Source organism: Amaranthus tricolor, chromosome 15 (assembly GCF_026212465.1).
Source record: "Amaranthus tricolor cultivar Red isolate AtriRed21 chromosome 15, ASM2621246v1, whole genome shotgun sequence".
In the NCBI taxonomy this organism is placed as follows: Eukaryota; Viridiplantae; Streptophyta; class Magnoliopsida; order Caryophyllales; family Amaranthaceae; genus Amaranthus; species Amaranthus tricolor.
The window spans coordinates 15,110,022-15,136,422 of NC_080061.1; the positions used below are offsets into that span (position 1 = coordinate 15,110,022).

Below are 26,401 nucleotides of genomic sequence, written 5' to 3' on the forward strand. Positions count from 1 at the left end.
AAAACCCACAGTATCACGCAGAAAGAAAGAAGAGGGAGGAAAGAAGAGAGAGAAGGAGAAAGGGAGAAGGAAGAAGGAGAAGGTGCCGGTCAGCGGTGGCTTCGGTGGCCGCCGTCGCACGCCGATGGTATCCCGATGACTGTCGTATCGCCGGAAAATTAAGGTCAGAAATAATTTATTTTTTTTTTAGCAAATACAAAATGTGTAATTTGGATTGAAATTGGTAGAACAATATTATAAAGAGATGAAATTACATACCTTTAATATCAAAATCTTGTCTTTTCTTGATTAAATTTTAAGTAATTAGAGGATGGAGGAAGTAGTTTGTAGGAGAAAAAGGAAGTGTGAGTAATAATGTGAATGAATTAAAGGTAATTGGTTTAATATATAATAGGTAAGTAAGGTTAGTTATAAGATTTAGAGGGAGAAGTGAAAAGTTATTTGTTAATAGGGAGTTTTTTTTTTTTTTTTTTTTTAATTTCTGAAATTTGTTTTTTTTTTTTATAGAATTATTATTACTATATTTATTATTATTATTATTATTTTTATTTTTATTTTTTTTTATAAAAACGGATGTTACAGTGTTTGTCATTGTTAAATATCAAATTAATTAATTGGTTCATGTGATATTATATTGTTTTCACAAATTGATTTTTAGCTCAACTATATAGTACTCCCTCCACACCAATATAAATGTCTCATTTGCTTGGGCACGGATATTAAGAGTGGTGTGAGGTCCATTAAAAATGTGGTAGTTGGGTAGGTAGTGAAGGGTAATTAGTGAAGGGTAATTAGTGAAGGGTAAGTAGTGAAGGGTAGTTGGGTAAGTAAGGTATATAGGGTTATATTCGTAATTACTTGTGTGAACTAAGGATATTTAGGTAAAAAAAAACTGACAAACATAAAAATGTGACAATTGATATGGTTTTGCCAAATAAGGAAATGTGACAATTATATTGGTGAGGAGGGAGTATTATTTTTCCTCAATTGTTTTAAACTTAACTGTTTTATGAGATAGAATTGAAATTATTCAATTTCCTGATTTTAGGAGTTTTTTCCTTTGTTTTCTTGCATTATTATTTTGCAAGTTATTGATTGAGTGAGTATCGTGGAGTGAGGATCACCTAGAAAATTAGTTTTATTATAGTCATGTGTCAGTTTGAACTTTACTTTCAGTTGTTTAAGTTTAATTTATGGACATAGATTGAGTTTAAAATTTTCCTAAGTTGTAAGACTTTTTAGTTCATTTAATTCTATAAGTTATTTCTTAGTCATTTATCCTTAGATTTATTTTCTTAGAAATATATGTGGCAGTAACACTCAAATGAGTAGGTTTCGGCTTATCTTTTTCGATAAAAGCATTTTTTGAAAATTAGATCTAATTATGGGGGTGTTACAAAACCTTTTATCGCCATTGACGACACACACTTTTATGGTAAGTATCATCATACCTTATTGACTACGATTGCCCAAGATAGTGATAAGAGAATCTTTCCACTTGCATTTGCTTTGCGAGAGAAGGAATGCATAATTGCATGGTCTTATTTTATAGCTTGTATTCGTAAGCATGTCACACAGAAGATGTGTTATTGTGTTTATGTATTATTTCTGAAAAACATGCGGGAATTTTAGCGACTATGGAGGAGCCGGAATGGCAACCTCCTTATGCCTTATTGTAAGTTATGCTTACGTTATTTGCTTAGTAACTTTAATCGTGCTATAGATAATGCTCAAATAAAGAAGTTGTTTAGTAGAACTGTTGAGTAAAGACAACAATCTAACTTATGCATTCTTTTGACTAATGAATGCTTGAATTTTGGCGATGAATAATCCCGCCTGGAAAATACATTAGCCTATAATGACTAGTAATAGCTTACGATAATGTTAATCAAACAAAAAGGATTCATAAATTAGGGAAAATGATGCCGAAAATTCAAAATAATTTCAATAATAATGATTACAAATACATAGTTCATTCATGAAATTAAACCATTAGAGCCTAAGATTGCTTTGAAACTTTTTTAATATTCTCTCAGTCTCTTCCTTCCTATGTGCCTTATCAATTGCTTTTCTTTTCAAATTATGTATCTCATTTTTAAGCTCCTTATTCCCTTTATCAAGCTTAATAATAATTTCTTTTTGCCATTGGGTGCTCTGAAAACATTTGTAACAGATCAGTTGGACCTGTTACCGAAACTAGATGAATGGACACTTTAGTTTGCCCACTAACTCCTTAAAGGACACTTCTATTTATTCAATTAATCAAAAGCTAATCAATTATTACAAGGGTGGCTCTATATAGACTAAGCCCCAAAAGACAACTAAAAGATAACAACTATTCTAATTACAAAATACAAAGACTAATTAAATACAAAATGTCGATAATGCCCTTGGACCCATTGACGCAATGCATTACATTAGGTACAGTCCAGTGGTAGATCCAGAAAAAAACAAAAATAAAAAAGTTATGTCAATCATTTAAGCAAAAAAAAAAAATTACGTCAGACAACTTGTTAATCAAGTCAATTGTCCATATTGAGTTTTCATATGTTAAAAGCGGTGTACAATGATGAAAAATTTTAAAACAGATCACAATCAAAATAAAATAAAATAAAATTTAATCACTTAAAAACTCATCAAATATCTTGTTGTGTAAATACTATCTAACTTATCATTAAGGTCGACATACTTAATCCAAAACTTTTAGGGGCTTTATGCAAAATATTAATTAAGACCCTTTTAAAAAAATTACATCATACTAAAGTACAAACTGATTTCCTAATAATATTTGGGAAATTTCATGTGGGTAACCCTAAGGTTTTGGGTTTTCCACGTGGTAACCAAAACTTTCAAAAAAATCCATGCTGTAACTCTGAGGTGTACCAAATTGTTCCATCGTGACCTTTTTCCACATAAAATGTTAGCAAACGTTAATTTCGAAGCTTTAAGGCTGTTGTACACCTATTTATGCGACTCATCATGTCAAATGCTATTAATTTCAATCTTTTCCCCCAAAACATAAACCTTAACTTTACCATCTTTGGATTTAGGGGAAAGAATATGATTTGGATGAAAGATGGTAGAATTAAGGTTTATGTTTTGGAGAAAAAGGTTGAAACTGATGGCATTTGAAATGGTGAGTCATATAAATAGGCGTACAACAACCTTAAAGCTTCGAAATTAACGTTTACTAACATTTTAGTGTAAAAAGGTTATGGTGGAACAATTTGGTAAACCTCAGGGTTACTGCGTAGATTTTTTTAAAAGTTTATATTACCACGTGGAAAATTCAAAACCTCAGAGTTACCACGTGGAAGTTGTCATAATTTTTTTGGTTAAAGCATAACATATTTTCAATTATAAAATTATCAAATTGTTGCCAAATGATCATATGCACAATGTTGCGACATTCAATATTGAAAGAATTCTTGGGAATTGAAAGCCTATTAAGTCCTCTAAGAAATTTATGGCATAATTGGAAAAACAGTAAATTTTAAAGCCAAAAAATTTATTGTTAAGGAGCACACGAGTTTCGAACCTGGAACATCTAGGTTGAGATGGTAAAAGCGCCTATACCAACTGGTTTATTGCCATTTTCTAGTTCTTTATTACTACTGAGTCCGCCACTGTACATCCCAATAGTTCATGAAAAAGTGAACAGACAACATATTGACGATCAGGATCAACATCGTTCCAATCACGACCGTATTCAATTTCATGACCACAATGATAATGCTCTTTCATTGAATGAAGTTTTGACATATACTAATGAAATAACATAATGACATTACTTAGAAAAATAATCAACTTAAATTCAAGGAAAAATTATAAGAAACTACCTAATATATAGGTCTATTTGAAAAAAAACTACCATATGTATTTTGTTTTGCAAAAAACTCTAAGAATTATCCCAATAATGGGGATTTTTTGTTTGAGTAAAAATTTTTTTGGGTAAAATTGTATGTCAAAGGTGAAAACCAAAAAAAAATTCCCAAATGTTCCTAACAAAAAAATACTTGTGTGGGAAATTTTTAAAAAACATTAAACATCTTTGTTCACCGGCTTCACGCCTTCACCCAACATATAAAAACTTGACATATGTCCAAACAACATTTTTTAGTTTTTAAATAGGTTTTTTTATTTATACATAAATTAAAATTATATATAAATATACTATTGGTCATACAATTTTATGCTATATAATTAGACACCTATTATGCTATATTTTAATATGCTTTAAATTTTTTATTTTTTTCAATTCTACATAAATTAGTATTTAAAAAGTGGTGAGAAAAGTTTTTTGTTTTCTCATTGATGGAATATATATTTTATGTAAAAAATTTTCACATGAAAATCTGATTTGGATGAGAGGGTAAGTGTAGAGAGAGATTTGTGAGGAAATTTTTTTGAACACCAATTAGAGTGCTTTAATGTGATATATTTCTTTGCAAATGACTATCACTTAATGAAAAAAGGTTAGCTGACCGTTAAATTTAAAGGTTTAACCGAAATAAAAAGATAAATTAAAATGAAATAGCACATGTCAAGTTTTGGCTGGTTAAATCAATTTTTAGTTATAAAAAAAGATAAACAAAAAAAATTCATCTACTCATTTTTCATTTTCTTTTACTTTTTTCTACATTTTTTACCCATCATAACAATATTTTTCAAAAAATGGCCGTCGTGATTAACTTTATGGGGTAACTCATTTGAAAATCCGATCGAAATAATTACTTATTCACCTATATCCCGACAAGCAAATCGAAAAAGATATTTAACGTCATTTTTACCCATAATAATAATGACTTTTCAAAAAAAGAGCGTCGCAATTACAGTTATGGGGTAACTCTTTCAAAAGTCTGGTCGAAATTAGTACTTATTCGCCTATTTTCCGATAGGTAAAACGAAATAGATATTCAACATAATTTTTACCCATTATAATGATATTTTTTCAAAAAATGAACTTTGCAATTATCCTTACGGGGTAACTTTTTCGAAAATACGATCGAAACAAATATTTATTTTGGTTTACATGTCAAAATCTAGGTGAATAAGTATTTTTTTCGACTAGATATCTAAAAGAATTACTCCATAAGGATAATTGCGACATTTATTTTTCGAAAAATTATCGTTATTATGGGTAAAAATGACGTTAAATATTTTTTCGGTTTACGTGTTAGGAAATAGGCGGATAAGTACTTGTGTCTGTTAGATTTTCGAAAGAGTTTTCCCATAAGGATAATTGCGTCGTCCGTTTTTTTTGAAAAAAGATCATTATGATGAGTAAAAATAACGTTAAATATCTTTTTTTTTTTTTTGATAATTTATGTGTTTTCATTTTTAATTATTTAAAAATACGAGGACAAATGAGACACTGCTACATACACAACTTAATATCTCAAATTGGTCAAACCCTCAAACTTAACGATCAATTAACGTTTTTTGGTGAGTGATATTTATTTGCAAAAAAATACATCACATTGGGTAGTGTTTTGCAAAAGAAAAAAACACATAAGGTAGTTTTTGCGCAAATAGACCTATACATTAAGTAGTTTCTTATATTTTTTCCTAAATTCAATAATAACATTAAACAATCAGCATAAGTTATAAAAAATACCTTAGCTTTAAAACATTATGTTGATAGTTTGAATGAATTTGGATGGAATGAAATAAGCTATAAGGAAATGTAATTATAGAGCATTTGTTGAACATTCATCTTGATCACTTCACGACTAGTTTGACCAAAAACCATAAGAAAAAGTCAGAAATAGTAACACAAAAACTTGTACGAGACCATCGCAAGTTGAGACGAAGTGTGGAATGACCCATTTCACGCGTGAGTAACAACATTTTAATTTTTTGGGCATTTATTAATTTTGACCTTAGAGGTATCAATTTTGAAAATTGATACTTTTAAGGTCAAAATTGATACCTTTAAAATCAAAATTGAAAAATGCTCAGAAAATGAAAAAAAATGCCCAAGTTGTTACATGCGCGAATTGGGCCGACCCTAATTGACAGTCTCATTATGAGGCCGTCTCGTCCAAGACCAGCTGAAATAGTAAAAATTTTGTTCAATTTTAGTAATAGTAAATAAAAGAAATCTGATCAAATAAGGTCAAATTTTTGTTAGCCGTTACTAAGAGGGAACAAAGGCTTGATTTCATTTGATCGATGTTTTCATTGTTAGCTAATAGTAATAACGAAGAGAACTTACTTCTTTTGACTATAAAGCTTATCTTCTTTAAACTTTCTCTAAACGACACGGTGTCAAGTGCAATTTGTGAATATTCAAAAAAAAGGAAAACGTACAATTTGTGAATACACTGCCTTTTCCGCCTTTATCTTGCTTTAAATATCTATTTTCACAGATTTATGTTGATCTTCATTTTTTCTCCCAAGTCCCAACAACAATGGCGTCTACCAACTTCAGCAGGTATGTCTTCTTCACTCTCTCTCTTTAATGCTGCTCTTTATTCCGATCTCTTTCATAAGTTTTGATTCTCTCTCTTCTTTTATATTAAAAAATTTTTTTTTTTAACAATTTTGTTCAGCAGACTTCAAATTTGTGAATCTCAAATCAACGAATTAAACTGATTCTACAATGGAAAGTGAATTCTGCTAATTCTCAACTAATTTAGGATCAATTTTAGTTTCACAGACATTGAATTGTTAGGCTCAATTGAGTGAATTAAACTGATTTTACAACTGGAGATGAATTTAAGTTCTGCAGACTTGAATTTATTTAGCTGAATTCAGTGAAATCAACTCATTTGACAATCGCCGGTGGATTGTGTTGATTCCTCGATTAATCTATGACCAATTTTAAGTTCCGCAGACTTTGAGTCTGAGCTCAATTTAGTGAATTAAGCTTATTTTTAATCAGCAGTCAATTCTGCTAATTCCTCAAAAGTTAAAATCAATTTATGTTTTGCAGACGTTGAAATAGTGAAGCTGGATTCAGCCAATCAAATTCATTTTACAATAGGAGGTGAATTCTGCTAATACTCAACTCTTAAGGCGCTTTCTTCTAGAAACTTCGAAATTTCCAGTGAAGACGCGTAATTAGTGTAGTTAGGGTTTCGACTTCTGCTGAGAAGATCAGCGCTGAGGTTCTGGTGGTGACGAATCATCTTTCTGGCATTTTCTCAATTTGCCAAAGCTTCGCTAAAAGTCAAAGCATACACAGGTAATTTTATTTTGTGTTGATTTTTGTTTTTGATTTGGAAATTTTTTTGTTGATTTTGATTTTAAAAGACAAGGTTTTTTGTGCAGTGTGATAAGAATAGTTGAAGTTAAGAGTCATATTTGAATATCAGATTACAATTAGCTTGGGTTGTTATTATTAGTGGTGTCGCTTATAGCTTTGGTGTTGATAGGACAGGAGTAAGAGAATGATTTTTATTCTAACAGGATAAAGCCTAAATTTAAATGTCTTCATCAACTTGAATTATGCAAGAAAACTTGATTGATTTTTCTGGACTTAAATTGTGCATCAATGATGGAGATGGTGATATTGATGCAGGAGATGCTATATATTTGCTAGTTGAGAGGTGCACAGATACCTTAAATTCAATCTTGAATGGTTATTGTGATAAATTATATCAATTCGTTAATTGGTAATTAGTAGGCATTTGAAAGTAAGTGTGCTTGAATGTTAATAATAATGATGTTCAAATCATTATCTCTAGGTGAAAGAATCTAAAATTAATTAAAAGCTATTCCCTCCCTTAGGAATTAACGGTTAAATATAGTTTTTTTTTTATATTATTTATGAAAACATTGCCACCTTTTATAAGGTGGTATCATAGTGAAAAATATGGTTTTCGTCACAGTCACTACAACTGTTAAACAACTTTTACGATGAGGCTTCCGTTGTTGATTTGACCTATATTTCAGTCGTTGCTTGCTCAAAAATCTTTACATTACGTTCTTTTGCGTTCATGATATTGACATATTGTTATGCGTCGATATTTTGCATTATATATGGTATTGGTTCATGATTACATTTTCAAATAGGAAAAATTACTAGGAATAATACAACCTTTTACTTATTTCCCTACAGTAATACCAACTTTTGATTAACCATGAATAATACCAACTTAGGGGGTTTTCCTAGAATATCCCTAATATGTTTAAAGTCAAACTATAGGATATTATATGACAAAAAAGTAGGTAAATTAGTTAATAAACTAAAGTTGGTATTGTTCTGAAAGACCCCCTTAAGTTGGTGTTATTCATGGTTAATCAAAAGTTGGTATTATTGTAGGAAAAACGAAATGTTATATTATTCGCGGTAGTTTTTTTTCCAATATGCCGCATGTTGAATTAAGCAATATCATAAAGAGTCTTTCAGTAAATCACGTCTTTATCCTAGTTTTGAGGGGTTAGGACAATATGAGATTGAAAGCTAGGTTTATTTGTAGGAAGTCTTATTATATTGAGCTTCCTTTCTTTCTTATCATTGTTGGTTCATATTATCTGGTCACCTGTCTCTACATGAGTTATCCATGCAACATATTATTCGTGAGTTATGATTGCCAAATGCAACAATAAAAACTTTTTTTTTTGTTCCTGTTTAGAAGTTTAAGTTTTGAACCTTCAAGGGCACTTACGAAAGATCACAAAAAGTATTATGTACTCCCTCTGTCATTTACTTAGAAATTCTATAAGATACTTCAACTTTGAATGATGTTAAATATAGATGTGGGCTTAAATTGAAGGTTTATGGTCAGCTAATTTGATCTAAGTACCTTGTTGTTCGCATATGATTTCTTCCACTATAAAGTATATATAGGACTGTAACCAACTCATTTTCCTTAGGGTTTTATCTCCCACATCCAAATAATTTTTGTGTAGAATCTTTAAAGTACTTTTAAATGGGTCACTAATCAACAAGACAAGAAATAAGATAATTCAACTTTGAATGACGATTTGATTTAGATGTGGGTATAAATCTATATTTCATGTTTAGTCAATATGATCTTAGCACCTTGTTGTGCATATATGACTATATGAGTAGTCCCACATTTATGTAGATAAAGGATTTGGCCAACTCATTTGCACGTCCCATATCAAATTGCTTTTATTGTACCTCTATTCTATTTTTAAATGGCTCACCACTCCTCTTTTATGAGGGTTTGTTTCTCCATTATCACATCTTCAAAATTCTTGACAAACTATAATTGAATATATTTTATCTAAGTTAAACTCCCTAACTACCAAGTTACATCAATTTTAAGGAATTGTGAGATATTCAGTTCAAATAAGGATTGTGAGACACATTATTTTGATATTACGTACCTTCAATACAAGTTGTTTCTTCATTTTGATGCAATCAAACTCAGGTTAACTGTGGTTTGGGTCTGTGTAGAGTTGTGGACCTAGTCTTAGTCTGCCAGCCATCTATCATTTAAATTCTTGATCACTGTTCCACTCTTTTTTATCTTTTTGTTATTTGCTCCTATATGTTTTTTCTGTTGACTAACCTTAAATGTAAAATATTCAATCATGTAGAGCAAAGAGTCAACTAGTGCTATAATCAAAATGGCAGATTCGTCAAAGGGTAATTCTTCAACCGGAGAAGCAATAACAAAAATGTCACTACTAGGTATTCTAATCTGTGATCTTATAATCATTTTGTATACGTGACTTTAGTGTATAGGAGAATCATTATTGTTTGTGAATGGAGAGCTAGATTAGAGTCTAAGTTGAATACTCAAACTATAATATAACAAAGATCAAAGGTATGAAGTACCTTGATAAACAAATAACAGTTTCAATGAATTGACAATATTTCAAGGGATTAAAATACAAACAAGCATATGAAACAATAAGAAACAGAATCCTACGCTTGCTGTCAACATAGCTCGTTCTAGGGAACCTTGTGCTCGTCGAGCCTTCACCGACGGCAGCTCACAAGTTGCTCGTTCGAGCAGAATTTTGCTCGTTCGGGCACATGCTTATTTCACCTTCTAGAACATTTTGATCTTGTTGCTTGTCTAAGACACTTTGCTTCCTTTGGATGCCTTGTTCGAGCACCACGTACAGTACCAGATGACTCTTGCACTTCCTCATTAATCTCATTCATCATGCTCCATAATTCATATGCTTAAGTCAGACTTCAATATCTTCATAACTTCAAGAATTGATTCATGCACTTAAACAATCTCTTAAGCACCACTTTAACTCCACACTTAACCTATCCATCTTAATGCACATATCAATGCACATCATAATGCACATATCAATGCACATCATAATGCACACTATTATGAAACACATAATGGTGCACTCAAGTCACAATGACTCTAACAAACTCAACCTTGACTTGAGTTTGCCTGAGTCAAAACGTTCTCCAATTCACTTCATCTTACAACCATTAACAATACATAGATTCAACTTAAACACCAAACATGTCCCAAAGGGCATCGCATCAAGGAGCTAAACCAACCAATTCCACACACAAAGTTAACTTGTTGGCAGCCAATGGTTTTGTTATCATGTCGGCTGGGTTTTCTTAGTATCAATCTCTACTATACCCACTATTTTATGCTCAACTTCATATCAAGATAAAGTTATATTTAATACCAATGTGTTAGGACCTTGTATGAAATGTATCTTAAATTTTAGCCAAATGAATTGCACTTTGACTATCACAATAAACACTTACCGAACCCACCTTGTTGCACATCTCACCAACTAGACCTTTGAGACATTTTGCTTCTTTGAATGATTCGACAACGACTATGTAATCCGCTTCGGTAGTTGAAAGAGCAATCACATCTTAAAGTGGCAATGCCAACTCACCGCTGATCCGCCCAATGTAAGGTCTAATCCCGAAGTAGACTTTCTAGCATACAAATGACCACCATAATTTGAGTCACAAAACCCGGTTAGCCCACTTGAATCGTACCCATTCATGAGACAAACAGTAGAAGTACCTTTGAAATACCTTAACAACCACTTTAGTGCCTCCCAATGTCCCTTACCTGAATTAGACAAATATCTACTCACCAAACTTACTGCATGAGCAATGTTGGGCCTAGAACATACCATAACATACATAACACTACCATTAGCTCTTACCATTTGCTCTTCTTTCTCCTTTGTTTGTAGGCACAACTTTTTGGAAAATTTCAAATGAGAGGAAAGAGGAGTAGACACACCTTTTAGCATCACCCATGAAGAAGCCTTGCGCCTAGGATGCTATTTTGGACTATTTAATGCCCGGTTTAAGGTATTGAAAGGGTGTATTGTGGGGCAATTAATCTAGGAATAATTGTGGGCATTATTTCTATGTTTATTAGGTTTATTGTTGATGTTTAATACTCTCTCCACACCAATATAAATGTCCCATTTGCTTGGGCACAGATTTTAAGAGTGGTGTGGGGTCCATGAAAAAGGTGGTAGTTGGGTAAGTAGTGAAGGGTAATTAGTGAAGGGTAAGTAGTGAAGGGTAGTTGGGTAAGTAAGGTATATGAGGGTATATTCGTAATTACTTGTGTGAACTAAGGATATTTAGGTAAAAAAAAGACTGACAAAAATAGAAATGTGACAATTAATATGGTTTTGCCAAATAAGGAAATGTGACAATTATATTGGTGTGGAGGGAGTATGCATTAAGAGGGTGTTTCATTGCTAAGATCAATGTATGTTAATTGTAGGGTGTTAATTGTGTTTTGATGGTGCATTGAGTGTGGTTCTAAGAGTGATGCTTTCCTTCCTCTATAAAAGGGAGCATTATTCATAGAACAAAGTACCACAAACACACATTGAGAGAGAGCTATTACTTTGATTGAAACTTGAGAGTGTTCTTCATTGTTTTAGCATTTTGTGATCTTGAGAGAATTGTTCTCAAGATAAGGAGATGTTTATTATACTTGTAATTGTTGAATTCAATATAATAAACTACATTTGAGGGTGAGGTATCCAAGATACCTCATAAACACTTGTGTTCATCTTTGCATTATATTTTCATTTGTTTTTCATTGTTGAACCTCTTTGAGGCTTTCATTTCACCCTTATAGAAGAGTGCTTCACTACCGGTAATAATACCTCTTCAAAATCAACACCTTCAATTTGAGAGAATTCCTTAGCAACTACTCGAGTTTTATAGATGTGGGCTACACCATTAGAAGGACCCTCCTTACTCTTGAATATCCATTTGCACCCAACATTTTCTTTTTCTTTGGTGCTTCAACGATATTCCAAGTTTCATTCTTGGCAAGAGACTCCATCTCTTGCTTCATGGTTATCAATCACTTGCTCGAGTCATTTGAGGCCATGCGTTCTTGTATGTACTTGGTTCATTCAACCCTTTGAATTCACTAGCAATGTTGAGAGCATATGCAACATTATCTCACTCTTTAATGTACCTCTTTGGAGCCACAATCTTCCTCTTTTGCCTTGTAGTGGACAAAGGAGAAGTTCTTTCTTGAACATTATCATCATATTTTTCTTCTTCATTATTGGGGGTTGAATCTCCTCTTGTGCATCAATGGGAATTACAAAATCGTTTTTCAAGGGATTTTCTACACTAGAGACTAAAATGCTTTTTTCATCAAATATAACATCTCTAGAAGTAATATTCTTTTTCACTTTTTTCACCACACTCTATACCCCTTTACACCCACTTCATATCTCACAATAATGCATTTTCTAGCCCTAGGTTCTAACTTTTCATCTTTTACATGATTATAAGCCGGACAACCAAAGACTCTAAGACTAGAATAATTTATCGGAGTGTTGTATCACACTTCTTGTGGTGACTTAAATGTCAAGGCGATATGAGGTGAGTAGTTGATCAAATAACATGCCGTAGCCACTGCTTCGGCCAAAAAATGCTTCCCTAATTTTGCTAAGTTTAGCATGCACCGTGTCCTCTCTAACAATGTTTTATTCATCCGCTTCGCATCGCAACACCATTTTGTTGTGGCCTTCCCGCACAAGTTCTATGCTGCACAATACCTTCCTGAGCACAATATTAAAGAAATTTCCCGTCAACAAATTCAAGATTATTATCGGTTTGTAAGGATTTTGATGCTTCTACCGGTTCTTTTCTCTATTATTTTTTTCCACTCCAAGAAAACAACAAATGCTTCATTTTATGTTTATGAAGTAACACCAAATTTTTCTTGTAAATCATCAATGAATGTTAAAAGGTATACCACCAAGTGAGGGCTTTCTTGAAGGCCCCCACAAATCGGAATGAATATAGTGAAGAATTCCCTTGGTGTTGTGTATGGCCAGTTTGAAATTCACTCTCTTCTGTTTCCCATAAATACATTGTTCACAAAATCCAAGATTCCCAAACTTCTTGCCATCAAATAGACCATGTCTAGAAAGTTCATACATACCTCTTTCACCCATGTGACCAAGTCTTAAATGCTAAAGTTTTTTTATCATGATCGGACATTGTGTTTGTGGAAACATTCGCCGAGACGGAGATAGTTGAACCTTAAAGAGCATAGAAACTCGCATTCATCTTCCCCTTCATCACAACTAGTGACCCTTTAGCAACCTTCATAAGTCCATCTTCACAAGTGATTCTACACCCGATTTTATCAAGAGTACCCAAGAAGATAAGATTCTTTCTCAAACCTGGAACATGCCTCACATTGGACAATGTTCTGACCATTCCATCAAACATCCTCATTTGTACACTCCTAAACCGACCACTTAAAATGTTGTCTTGTTTCCTATCGTCACGTTTTCCCCATCTATACTCATATGTAAGGATGAAACTTTTGTTGGGTGTCATATGGAATGAATAATCCGAGTCAAGAATCCACTCATCTCCACCGTTGTACCCATGTGTGGCTACTAGGACACCACCATCATCATTATCATTAACGTAATTAGCATCGGCATTGCTAGTTCCGTCTCTCGAGCCTTCTTCTCTACAATTTTTCTTTTTCCACTTCCAACAATATTTCTTGATGTGGCCTTTGGGCTTACATAGTTGCAAGTCTTATTTTTGATAGGCCCCTAAATTTCGACCTTCTCTTACCTTTGTTCCCACTTCCACTAGTGGATCTTTTCTCAAAAGACCTTCCCCTCACAAACAAACCATCACTCAAGCCACCCGGTGCTCTGTGTGACAATTGTGAATCAATGAAATTCCTTTGTGTTAAGGAATTTTTCACATCATCACTATTCCATTTTTCTGTACCATAAAGTAGAGTCTTTCTAAAATGCTGGTAAGATAGAGGTAGTGAACAAGCAAATAAATAGCCAAGTCTTTATCATCTAGCTTTATCTTAATATTTTGCAAATCCATGACAATTGAGTAAAACTCACCAATATGAGGTTTCAATGGTTACCTTCCTCCAAGCGTAAATTATAGGGTCTACTCTTCAAGAGTAGTCTATTGGTGACACTCTTGGCCATGTAGAATGGCTCCAATTTCTCCCATATCCCCTTGGTTGTGGTCTCCTTAACAACCTCTCTTAGCACTTCGTTGAAAGACATAGTTGAAATGCCGATAGTGCCTTTTTATAAATCTCTTCCCATCTCGTTGTAGTCATGCCTAGGGGCATTTTCTCCACACGATCTATTGCCTTTTGCACACCATTTTGGATCAAAATGGCTTTAATCTTGACTTGCCATAAGCCAAAGTTTGCATTCCTATCAAACTTCTCTATATCTAGTTTCATTGTAGACATGTTCCACCAACAAATGACTCCTAAATCAACGTAACGACTTGGCTCTGATACCAATTGAAAGGAGAGCTAGATTAGAGTCTAAGTTCATTACTCAAACTCTAATATCACCAAGATCGAAGGTATGAAGTACCTTGATGAACAAATAACAGTTTCAATGGATTGACTATGTTTGAAGGATTTAAAATGTAAACAATAAACACAAAGTTTATGAAGTACCTTGATGAACAAATAACAGTTTCAATGAATTGACAATGTTTGAAGGATTTAAAATGTAAACAATAAACATGAAGTATTTACGAGGTTTCATCCAATATAGGCTACTCACTCGGAGGTGTGTAGTATCTTGTCTAAACTAAAGCAATGGAGTTCTAAGTAACAAGTAACTTATCTCATATCTCTTTAGCAGTCACACAAGAGGAGATTCTATTGAACTCGATTCCATTGAGAGCACAACACAATTGATTCATAAGACGGAAATTCTTTGAGATGGCTTCCAAATGTGTTTGATTATAGCTTCGCTTGTCTGCATCTTTCTTCATAGGGACCTTAGGACCATTCTTGATGATTTCCCAAAGTTTCATGTCCTTATCAATCACAAACATTGCATTAGGGTTTTCTAATGTGAAAAATTTATACCACAAAAGAGTTGAGGCCTTGTGATTGAGCGACCTTAAGCAAAAAGATCTTCTCCTGTTGAATCCATGCTCTGATGCCAATTGAAGGTTCGAATAAGAGACTTAATATTCTCCAGAGATAGGGTAAATAGATAATTTGCTCATTTTGAAATTTCTTTTGAAATACGTTTCAAGACTCTGCAATCACTTTCAGTACAATGTTTATTTAAGGTTTATGTGTTACGGAATAATAAAGAACGAAATGAAACTTAGACGAAAGATAACAAATTTTTATCGAGGCTTAGCTACAAATAGCCTACTCCCCACCTACGGTTCTCTTAACCGTAGGATTCAATCCCCTTTTATTAATTCTTGGAACCTTAGATCACTACTTGAAGATCTTATTATCTACTACACACACCCCGTTCTTCCCTTGTAGAACAATCTAAGAATTCCCTTTTAATGAAAGATAAAACCCAAAACACTCAAACAAAAACAATCCGTGAATAAGGTTCCTTACATGCGGCTTTTCTTATGACACATGTTACTTAATACAATAATAACTTTTTGAACCTAATAAGTAAGATGTAAGGAAGAGAGGATGGCTAGTGGGATGAAGTTTTGCCTTTAAATTGCACAAGAAATTCGTCTCACCCTTTTAGATTGATGTAGAAAATCCACGAATGAAGCATTTAGTCCAACATCAAATTCAACTTAAAAATGCATCTTGATGTTGATTCAAAATTCAAATATAACAACAATATCTTATAGTGTATGATCAAAAGTTTTATTTGAATTTCGAATAACTTAAGCATATTATAACTACCTGCCTAACGTTAGTTTCCAGCAAACAACAATAATATAAAAACCTAAACAAAACATACTTAGAATTTTCAAACTTAGCATGAAGATAGGTACGCAGTTATAGGCCATAGGGTTGACTGATTCCACATCTTTGATCAGAGATCAATTAAGCACAACAAATTTTCCTATTATGCGATTTATGTTTATTTTAAGTTTAAACAACATTTTAGCATATAAGAATTAATTTTATGGTTATTTAACAATTAAAAAATTAAAATTAATGAATAAATAATAAATAATTAATTAGAAAAACGTTAAAAATTTTATTTAATTTATGTTTAAGTTTACATTGTGGTGGCAATGTGGTGATGCAGCCGGTATTTTGCGCTATGGTCTTTGACGGAAATTCCAAAGTACAAACTTTGTCACTTTTCATTTTTACTACTTCAAGAGGCTTTTCTTTTAGTTGTCCTATTACACTTACAAAATTGGTGTCTTGTCACTTTTGCAAAAGCATTGATTTGATCTAACCTAATTAAAACAGATGAGGACTTCTCTAAAGACTTCCTTGCTTCTTGGAAGTCTACATCTGCCTCGGATGGAGATGATATGGACTTCAACTTCGAGCCAGTTAGCAAGGGAAAGAAAAAGGGTTTTAACTTTGGCATGTAAGTCTTTTGAAATAACTTTCCATTCACTTTAGTTATTTTCAATATTAATGATATGTGCAAGCGTATTGTTGGGATATGCTTCCTGCAGTCCTACTTGCTGCTTCTGTTTCTTTTGGGTTCACTTCATCCCCGACATCAGTTCTCATAATGATTTAACTAGGATTAGGATCACATTTAATTCTCTTACAGCATATAATCACTGTATGTCTCAATCTGATTTCCTGCCATAAGGAATACCTAAGGTTATCTACAATGCCAAAGGAGTTAATACTAATTGTACTCTACTTGGGGTAATCATAGTTTCATAGCTTGTTATTGCATATCTAAGTGACCTGTTTGGTATTTACTTTTTATATTGTCCTTGTATGGTACTTTGGTGCTTGTAAATTGTAATATGTCATCCTTTGTATTCCTTGTATTCCTCCCCTCTTCTTAAGCCAGGTTTCAGCACCTTTGGTACACCGTAATTTTGATAAACATGTGTTAAGTAAACTTATTACAATACTTTTTGTATTACTTCCTTTCTGATGATAGTTGTGCCTACAGTGCATTAATTTGTCTGCATTCGTGTAATAATTTTATCAGGGAAGATATGGATTTTTCTCTTGATGATGCATTTTGTAAGATGCCGTCTTTCAAGATGGATATGGCAGATCTTGATTTTTCTAGTTCTCCAAAAAAACCTGCAAAGTCAAAGGATAAGTCAGCACAGGATTATGCCAAGGGAGATCGTCTAGACAAGTGTGAAAAGTTCACCTTTTCTTTTGATTTTGATGGGCAAGTAGTCATGAACTTTCTCCACAGTATACATTTCAGTTTGGTTCTGGGAAAGGAGTTATTATAGAATCAAATGGGGTACTATAGGAGTATTCTTTGTTTCAATGCTGTCATTCTTAATACTAACTCTCTGTATGGATTTAGATTGGATGACTTCAGCTTAAATGCCCCTTCAAGTATAGAAGAGAAGGGTGCGAGCTTTGACAAAAAGATAGAAAAAGATGGTTCTGAGTGTGGAGACTTTCCTGGACATGCTGAAAATAATATGAGAGAAACTACTAAAGATACCGTAGTCGAGGAACCTGCAGTATGTGAAAATGCGGTATTTTCAAAATCCGAAGATTTAGTGGTTTGTAATGACAACTCTGATATTCCCCTTGTTAATACTGCTAAAGAATTACTGGTGTCGACACATATAGTACAACAAAACGAGACACCAAATTCATCTGATAACAAATTTTCTGAGGGTACCCAAAAGCTGGACCTTCAAAGTTACTATGACCCAGCAAAAGAAAGTAGTGATCTGATTCCTGTTAACAAATCCACGCAATTAATTGGCTCACAGATTCCCGTGGAATCAGCAAAAGTGCACATTTATTCAGAGACTGAAAGAACAATGACTGCCCAGATTACAGATGATGAACTGCAGTCAAACGAAGAGACAACTTCCAAGCAACAATGTACCCATTTGAAACAAATGGACGTTTCTGCAAATATATGCTTGGTTGAAGCTTCGATTCAAGATGTTCTTTCAGAAAAATTGGAAATTAGTTCTCTAGTCAGGGACAAAAATGATATATCATGTACAGGTGGGTCCCATATTGAAGGACTTCCAGCATTTGTTGTTTCAACAGCGGAGAATGAAAAACAGATAGTAGACAAGTCATTGCTGCAAAGCTCAATGGATAAAATGAACATTAGTAGTGAGAAGAATGATCTTGCCGATGGTGATGATTTGTTTAGTGCTAAGCATCCGATAGATACTGTTGGGAATACTGCTTCAACTGGCGACTCAAATGCATTGTCCTTTACTGCCAGATCTACTGTTGAAACGCACAAGCCAACTTTGAAGGTTTCTGCAACATCATTTGGCAGGTTATCCACCTTTGTTGTTCATGCGATAGTTGTAATACTTCTTATAAACTAACTGATATCTTCATTCTTGCCTTCATGCTCAGATTGTTAGGATCCTCTTTCAGAATTTTGCCTAGAATAGAGGTCCCTTGCTTAACCATATGATTATGAGCATATACTGCTTTTTTACTGGAGCATTTTATGTTATTTCTAAATCCAAATTGATTATTTTCCACTCATCTAGTATGTTTTCTATATTATCACACACTACTAAAAGGAGAGTTGAGAGAAAGGTCCTTGGAAGTCATAGAAAAGGGGGAGGGCGAGGGGGAGTTTGGTCCAAGATATCTACATTCTTGCCTTCATACTCAGACTGTCTAGGTCCGTAGGATGCTCTTTTGCTCTTATCTGGAATAAAGGTTCTCGTATTTAACTATATGATTATTAGCATGAATTGCTATTATACTGGAGCATTTTGTGCTATTTCTTGACCCAAATTGATTATTTTCAATTTGTCTGGGATACTTAATTTAACAAAAGAAAAAAGGGGGTGCGGTGGGGTGACTAGTGAGATTGGACTCAGCTTAACTTATTGCAGGAATTGGGCTGGGCAGAGATCCAAGAGAGCTAGCTGGGGAAGGTTCTGTCTACGGGAGGCTAACATCATTATAGTAATCTGCTCTAATATTTTAGTTTCTTACAAAAGCACGTCTTTCATCATTCTGAAAAATTGTATATAATCCTTCCAGTGGACCCAATGCTGCAAAAATAACAATACCTAAGAACAAAGTTCCAGGAGATATGAATTCAAATGATCCTGTCATACAACCCAAAAATGATGGAGGTAGGACGGACTTTTCGGCTTTTAAAGATAATAGGGAAGGCTCTATACATAAAGGTTCTTCAGACAAGAGGTATCTCTATTTTCTTTGGAAAGAAATCATTTACTTCTCTACCTACTTTGATATTCTAGTATGATTTTTCAACGTCTATGTAAGTTATAGCAGTTATAGAAGCAATAAACATAATCAAAAGCAATTAGATGACAGTCCAAGTTCATGAAAGAATTGATTTGACAAGATCCAGTTTTGGAGAAAAGTGAAACAAATGCTTCTACAAGTACCATTGTGAAGTGATTATAGGATATAACATATTCCATTAATGATGTGTTAAGTTAATTGCATAGTTCGGTTCTGCTAGAACTATATTCTTACGCATTGAACATTTTGAGCAGTAGGTATAACAATGACCGGGTAAATGGGAAAAACAGGAATGAGGAGGGTATTAACATTATGCCAGATAGAAGAAAAGCAGCAATGAATGGTCTCACTTCACTTGAATGTGAGAAGATGGTCAAGAATGTCAAATCTTCTGGGTAAGACTTACTTTTACATTATTAATTCCTGAGTAGATGTTTTACTTGATATAATCTGATTCCCGATGAATTACTTGCATTCCCTACTACATAACCACATTTCACTCATGTCTTACCAAGTATTGAGTAAAGATGTGGCTTTTGGTAATATGTTCATTCTTGGCATCAAGCTTAGTCTGTTTAAGATGTTCTTTCACTCTTGCCTAAAATAGACATGATTATTAGCATAGATTGCAATTATATAAAAGCATTTTGTTCGATTTTTTATCCAAATTGATTATTTTCCATTTATATGGAATATCTCTGTATTATCAAAGGTCTACCAAAAGGTGAGAAAGGTCATCGAAACAAAAAAGGGAAGGGGAGTTGTTCCATGATATTTTTTCATTCTCGCCTTCATGCTGAGACCGTCTAGGATGCTTTTTCACCTTGCCTAGGCTACAGTATAGGTCCCTTTTCTCAACTGTATGACTATCCACATGGATCACTATTTTACTGTAGCATATTGGGCTAGTTCCAAATCCAAACACAAATTAATTATTTTTTATTCGTCTGGCATAGATCATTGAGACAAGGGAAGTGATTAGAAGAATATGAGGTATACTAAAGTGAATATTGAAATGACAATTTGAGATTGGGAGGACTATTTGGCAATAAATAAGAACGAATGAAAGAGGAGAATATATGTAGATGATTATTGTCCATTAGAATTGATTTTTGTGGTTGTAAATTAGTATTAAATAGAGCCTTATGAAGTATAATTTTTGTTACCGATGATTTTCACGTTGATTTGTTTTTGTCCAAGTAGTCAACCTTATATTCTTTGAATTACGGCTTTGACATTGTTGTATCAATGGGTTACCAAAATAAAGTATGCAGGACTAGCTGGGGTGGACTATCGGAGGCTAACTTTGTTAGATTAGAGTGATCTGCTGTAATGTTTTTTGTTTGTGAGAGCATCTTTTATCCTTATCTTAAACTTCATATAATCATTTTCAGTGGGCCCAATGCTACAAAAACAATGCTACCTAAGAACAAGGTTCCAGGAGATATGAACTCAAAGTTTTCTGTCATAGAGCCCAGAAATGGTGGTGGTAGGACAGAGTTTTTGGCTTTTGAAGATTATGTAGAAGGCTCAACACATATAGGTTCTTTAGACAAAAGGTAAAAGCAAATCACATTAATATAAGAAAAATACTTTTTTAAAATCTATTTTTTCTTTGAAAAGAATTTGTTTAATTCTCTACCTACTTTGATATTCTAAAATAATTTTGTTAACTTTTTTCAAGTTATAACAGTAATGGCAGCAGTAAATGTAATCAAAAGAAATTAGATGACAGTTCAAGTTCATGTAAAGATTTGATCAAACAAGATCCAATTTTGGAGAAAAGTGAGACAAAGGCTTCTACTCATACCACTGGGAGGTAATTTTATTATACTCTTTCCAATTCACACCAGTTGTCCCATTTGGTTTTTACACTATCTAATGCACTAATTCAATCCTAAATATCTCTAATTAAGCATAATTAAAAATTATACTTAAAAAATTAATATTAATAAAATTTAGATTACAAAAATGTGGTGAATGTGGTGAGCATTGACACAAAGTCAGATAACAAAAAAGCAGCAATGAATGGTCTTTCTTCACTTGAATGTGCGAAGACGATCAACAGTGTCAAATCTTCTTGGTAAGACTTAGTGTTAGTGTTACACCATCGATTCCAGAGTAGAGGTTTCACTTGATATAATTTGATTATCTGCAGAATTACTTGCTTTGTCTACTACATAACTACATTCTCATCTCTTGTGATATTGTATCCACTTGAGGCTTCTCAATTTCTATGCCCTGAGTAGTGAGAAACTTATGTTCTAAGGAGTATTATGTATTAAGCAGGGCATATTTTCAATGAACTCACTCTTATTTGTCATGGTGTTTATCTTTAGTTCATACTTTTTTATGTGCAACTTACATTTTTAAGCTCGAGTTTTATTTCAGTGATGTTCCATTAGTCATCCTTTCCTGTGCCTCTAAGACGCTTCCTTCTTCGACTGTATATACTGGTACATAGAGGAACCGGATGTGATAGTGAGGCCTAGTGCTAGTTTTCTTAATTTCTTGAGTTGGCGACAGTTATTCATGTTGGGTGCATTCCATCATTCCATCTGAGCAAAAGTGTTGGCAACTGTTGAACAGCTCCACATATGGTCATAACTTGTGGAGTATCTTTTGTTTTTGCTCATATTCATTTAACATGTTTAAATTTTCAGCAGGTCCGAGATTTTATCAATCCCACTAAATCAGGGAACTAAAGTTGGTAACCAGGGGCTAGAAAAAGTGAAAGACAAGGTTTCGAGCATCACAATTCAGAAATCAGATATTGGTTTAAGAAATAAAATTTCATCCCAAAAGATTGACAAGAAAATGTCTGCTCTTCCTAGTTTGAAATTGACTAGGTATGTCAATCACTATCTTTCTTCTGGATGTATTTTCTAATATGCTCACTGGCTCTGCTGATTAATTTTCTTAATTAGTTTCTCTCCCCTTAGAAATACCATTACAGACAAACATCCAATAGGTGCCAGAGTGCAAGAAAATGTTAATGTGGGAAATTTTGATAGAAGCACAAGACTCCAATCGTGTATCAAAATAGCCTCTCCAGTTTTTCCCAAGAAACAAACATTGTTAACTCCCTCTTTGAAACGCAAGCTATCTGAGGTTCTTTCCACAATCATGTCATCTCAAGACGTATAACATTACTAAGTCATTCTTAGTAACTTTTATCCTCAATGAGCAGGCTGGTGATATGGATCAAGCATATCTTCACAAGACAAAACGCGTCTCACCCAGTGAAAACAGGTGCTTGATACTGCAAGTAGGTGTATCTTATAATAACATCAAAAATACCTTTCGGGATTTAGTTTTAATTTGCTTCAACGTGCAGATTGTCTACAGTTTCATCCGGAAAACTTAATGATGGGGTAACGTGCTACACATTCTGCTTCAATCTTTTATTTGTAGTTGTTAATGGGAAATGACGATAACATACGTCATGTCATAAGTTATCTTACAATATTTAGCTTACCATGTGTATAGGCTCAAACACAAGAAAACCTCTTGGAAGGAAACAGAAAGAATGTCACAACAGAATGCATGACCCCTAAGTTTGATTTTGATCAAGAGGCAAAAATAGAGGCTCTGCAGTTCAGTTTAATGGTCGAGAATGATGCAAATGTCCAAAAGGCTGAGGCATGTGCCAATGAGCTTGACAATGTAAGTACTTACTGAAATCAATCAAACATGACCTCTAAAAGAGAATAGGAAGAGTTCTGTTTACAATTCTTGAGAATAGAGAGGGGATGGGTAAGAGAGGGAAGGTGAATTTAGGGTTCTAAAGAAAACTAAAGGAACGAGTTTGCATTTTCCTTCTAAATCTTCAAGATAATGGATGGTTTTGACTTGTTAGATGGGATGAGAATTAGACCTCTGTATTTACTTTGCTTTTTCATTCACTATTCCATATCCAAACCAGAGAAAAATAGGTTTCTCACCCATCTTCCTCATCCAAACATACTGCAGTCTCACGTTATGTCTTAGTCGGACTCAACATTAAATTCAATACGACTGAGATTAAACTCAAGCCCATTTCAACATATTCGCTGCAAGTTTTCATTGTTGCTTGAAGCATGTGTTATTTCTATTGTTGTGTTTGGATTGAGGGAAACGGAGGGAAGGAGGGGGAGGGAAATGAGGGATTGGTTTTTCCTCCTTTTGGATAGCGAAAGAGGAGGGGAGGGAGTTGGAGAAATGACATTCTTCTTATTTTTATGATAAAACAACTTTCCTGTATTGGAGAGTTTTGAAGGGAACTTATCTTTATTTTTCTTTCTTCCCCCCTGCTCCTCCTCACCTTCCCCTCCCTTCATTTCCTTTTTCTTTATCCACACACTCTAAGAAATGATATGGGTGCTTGAAATTATGGGAAAATTGACAAGATTATTCCGAACTATATGGGGTCTATTCTCAAATGATCTCAACTGACCCAAAAACTTGTTTTAATGAGTAATTTTAATTTTGGATTTTGTTTATTTTGCTTCATTTATTGTTTTCTTCCTTTCATGATTGGGATCATTATGGGAAAATCAACCATAATTGGAATTATTCTTATCAACATTTTTGAAGTTTAATATGCACGCAGCCACACGTTGCTATATTTTGTTTGTTTTTTCTCTGTTTCCAAGATAGTCAGCATGCATGTCTAGTCTTGTGTCTTTTGTGGTTTAGAAAGACACATTTCTCCGTCACTGGGAGCTCTTTTTTCTCCTTCTCAGTACCAGGCTCTCCAATATGGTGCAGTTAATATATATAATTGTTACACACAGATTAATTAAAGACGGATGCATGAAATTGTGTACTTGATCTTGTATGATTTATCAATGCTTACTTATGTGGTGGTATATGTAAAAGAACAACTATGACACTTAATGTACTATCAATTTTACAAGTCCGAATCAGTATCTATTTGCTTACCCATTAAAGTCCATGATAAGAATGTCTTTCTATCTTCTCTCATAACATGTGAACTTGCTTCGTAGTTTGCATTATTTTTTTCATCTACTTTTGTGAAATTGAGAGATAAATATCAAGTTTTTTTCATTTTTTCAGATTTGCAACATGTTGAAGAGGAAACATGAAGAAGCCAAGGAGTTACTAGTCCGAGCTCTTGTTAACAACAATAATCTTTTGATGCTGAACCATCCCGTCTATGAAGAAAAAATATCCTCTCTTTACAGTTTTAGTCCTCTTATCATTTACAATTCATTTCTTTGATTTTATGAGTGTGAACTATGCTGAAGCATTGTAGAAACAATTGTAACCCTTGACAATCCACACATTCGCGCAGTTCAAAAATTTGCTTCCAGGTTGACCTTCAAGGAGCTGGAAATCGAAGCATAAATCAAAAATTCACACTGATCACATTCTAGGTGGCCGCAGAAACTGCATTGTCATAATATCTGGAAACCGTAATTTTCAGAAGGGATGGCACCAATATTGTAGTATTGTTTTTTTGATACCCTTATTTTGAAGGTGTTACATTTAGTTTTCTGAACTTGAAATCATATATGATATTATGGTTTTGGTGCGTTTTTACTTGAATAGAACTATTGTAGAATTGTATAGCCAACGTCCTTGCTCTATAAATCATACGAATCAATATAACATTCTCCAACACACTCCTAACAAGCATAAATACTATTTAAAATTAACTTACTCACCAAACATGCCCCAATGGGCATCACATCAAACAAGGAACTAAACCAACCAAGTCCAAACACAATGTGAACTTATTGGTGGGCAATGACTTTGTCTTCATGTCGATCGGGTTATCTTTGGTATCAATCTTCACCAAATTCACTCTTTTGTGCTCAACCTTATCTCGGATAAAGTTGTGCTTGATATTTATGTGTTTGAACCTTCTATGAAATGTATTTAGATTTCTTGCCAAATGAATTGCACTTTGACTATCACAATAAACACTTTCCAAACACACCTTGTTGCACATCTCACTAACTAGACCTTTGAACCATTTTGCCTTTTTGAATGATTCGGCAATGGCTATGTGCTCTGCTTCGGTTGTATACATGGCGACCACATTTGGGACCGATGATTCCAACTCAGTGTCGACCCGCCCTTAGTAAAGACAAACCCCGAAGTAGACTTTCTAGCATCCAAATCACCTCCATAGTCTGAGTTACAAAACTCGGTTAGCCCGCTTAAATTATCTCTCATACATGAGACACACATTTGAAGAGCCCTTCAAATACCTTAACAATCACTTCAACACTTATCAATGTCCCTTCCTCGGATTAGACATGTATCTACTCACCAAACTAATGGCATTAGCAATATTGTGCCTAGAACATACCATAGCAAACATAACACTACTTACAGCGAAAGTGTAATGAATTCTTATGATTTGTTCTTCCTTTTCATATGTATGTGGACACAACTTCTTGTATAACTTGAAATGAGAAGAAAAAGGATTGGACATACTTTTAGCATCACCCATGGAGAATCGTTGCACAACCTTCTCAATATACCTCCTTTGACTAAGGACAAGACACCCTTAGTCCTAACTCTCATGATTTCCATCCAAAGTATCTTCTTGGCTTTACCAAGATTTTTCATATCAAATTCACTTGAAGCAACTCTTTAAATTTCTCCGCCTCAAACAAATTATCACTTGCAACTAGCATATCATCAACATATAAGAGCAAATATAATAAAAAAGCTTTATCAAGTTTCTTATGATAAATACAACTACCATAAGAACTTCTTGTGAAATCATGTGTGACCATAAAAGAATCAAACCTTTTATACTATGACCTTGGTCATTACTTTAACCCATAAAATGATTTCTT

At 33.7% G+C, this 26,401-nt stretch overlaps 1 protein-coding gene across 13 annotated transcripts; it reads left to right on the plus strand.

Annotated features, from left to right (window-relative positions):
* Nucleotides 1-25,802, plus strand: LOC130800828 (uncharacterized protein At4g18490). Of its 13 annotated transcripts, none has more exons than XM_057664512.1 (18): nt 1-163; nt 6,372-6,436; nt 6,938-7,189; nt 9,517-9,610; nt 16,629-16,752; nt 17,341-17,532; nt 17,677-18,627; nt 19,356-19,520; nt 19,841-19,981; nt 20,981-21,145; nt 21,271-21,405; nt 22,250-22,435; nt 22,514-22,697; nt 22,777-22,838; nt 22,924-22,960; nt 23,076-23,252; nt 24,645-24,755; nt 24,873-25,800. In XM_057664512.1, the coding sequence occupies exons 4-18, from the start codon at nt 9,547-9,549 to the stop codon at nt 24,933-24,935; spliced, it is 2,757 nt and encodes a 918-aa protein (XP_057520495.1). In that variant the 5' UTR covers nt 1-163; nt 6,372-6,436; nt 6,938-7,189; nt 9,517-9,546; the 3' UTR covers nt 24,936-25,800. The 13 variants fall into 13 exon arrangements, with proteins under 13 accessions (XP_057520495.1, XP_057520506.1, XP_057520503.1 ...); XM_057664520.1 differs by lacking the exon at nt 1-163 and adding an exon at nt 11,119-11,239 and having other exon boundaries at nt 6,290-6,436; nt 24,873-25,801; XM_057664516.1 differs by lacking the exon at nt 1-163 and having other exon boundaries at nt 6,290-6,436; nt 21,280-21,405; nt 22,253-22,435; nt 24,873-25,801.
* The last annotated feature ends 599 nt before the right edge of the window (nt 25,803-26,401 follow it).

Excerpts from the sequence above, each read along its gene's own strand:
- LOC130800828 (XM_057664512.1), top strand. The coding sequence starts at position 9,547 with ATGGCAGATTCGTCAAAGGGTAATTCTTCAACCGGAGAAGCAATAACA. Across the intron at positions 19,521-19,840 it reads AAAGGTTCTTCAGACAAGAG|TAGGTATAACAATGACCGGG; the intron begins GTATCTCTATTT and ends CATTTTGAGCAG. Across the intron at positions 24,756-24,872 it reads ATCCCGTCTATGAAGAAAAA|ATTCGCGCAGTTCAAAAATT; the intron begins ATATCCTCTCTT and ends GACAATCCACAC.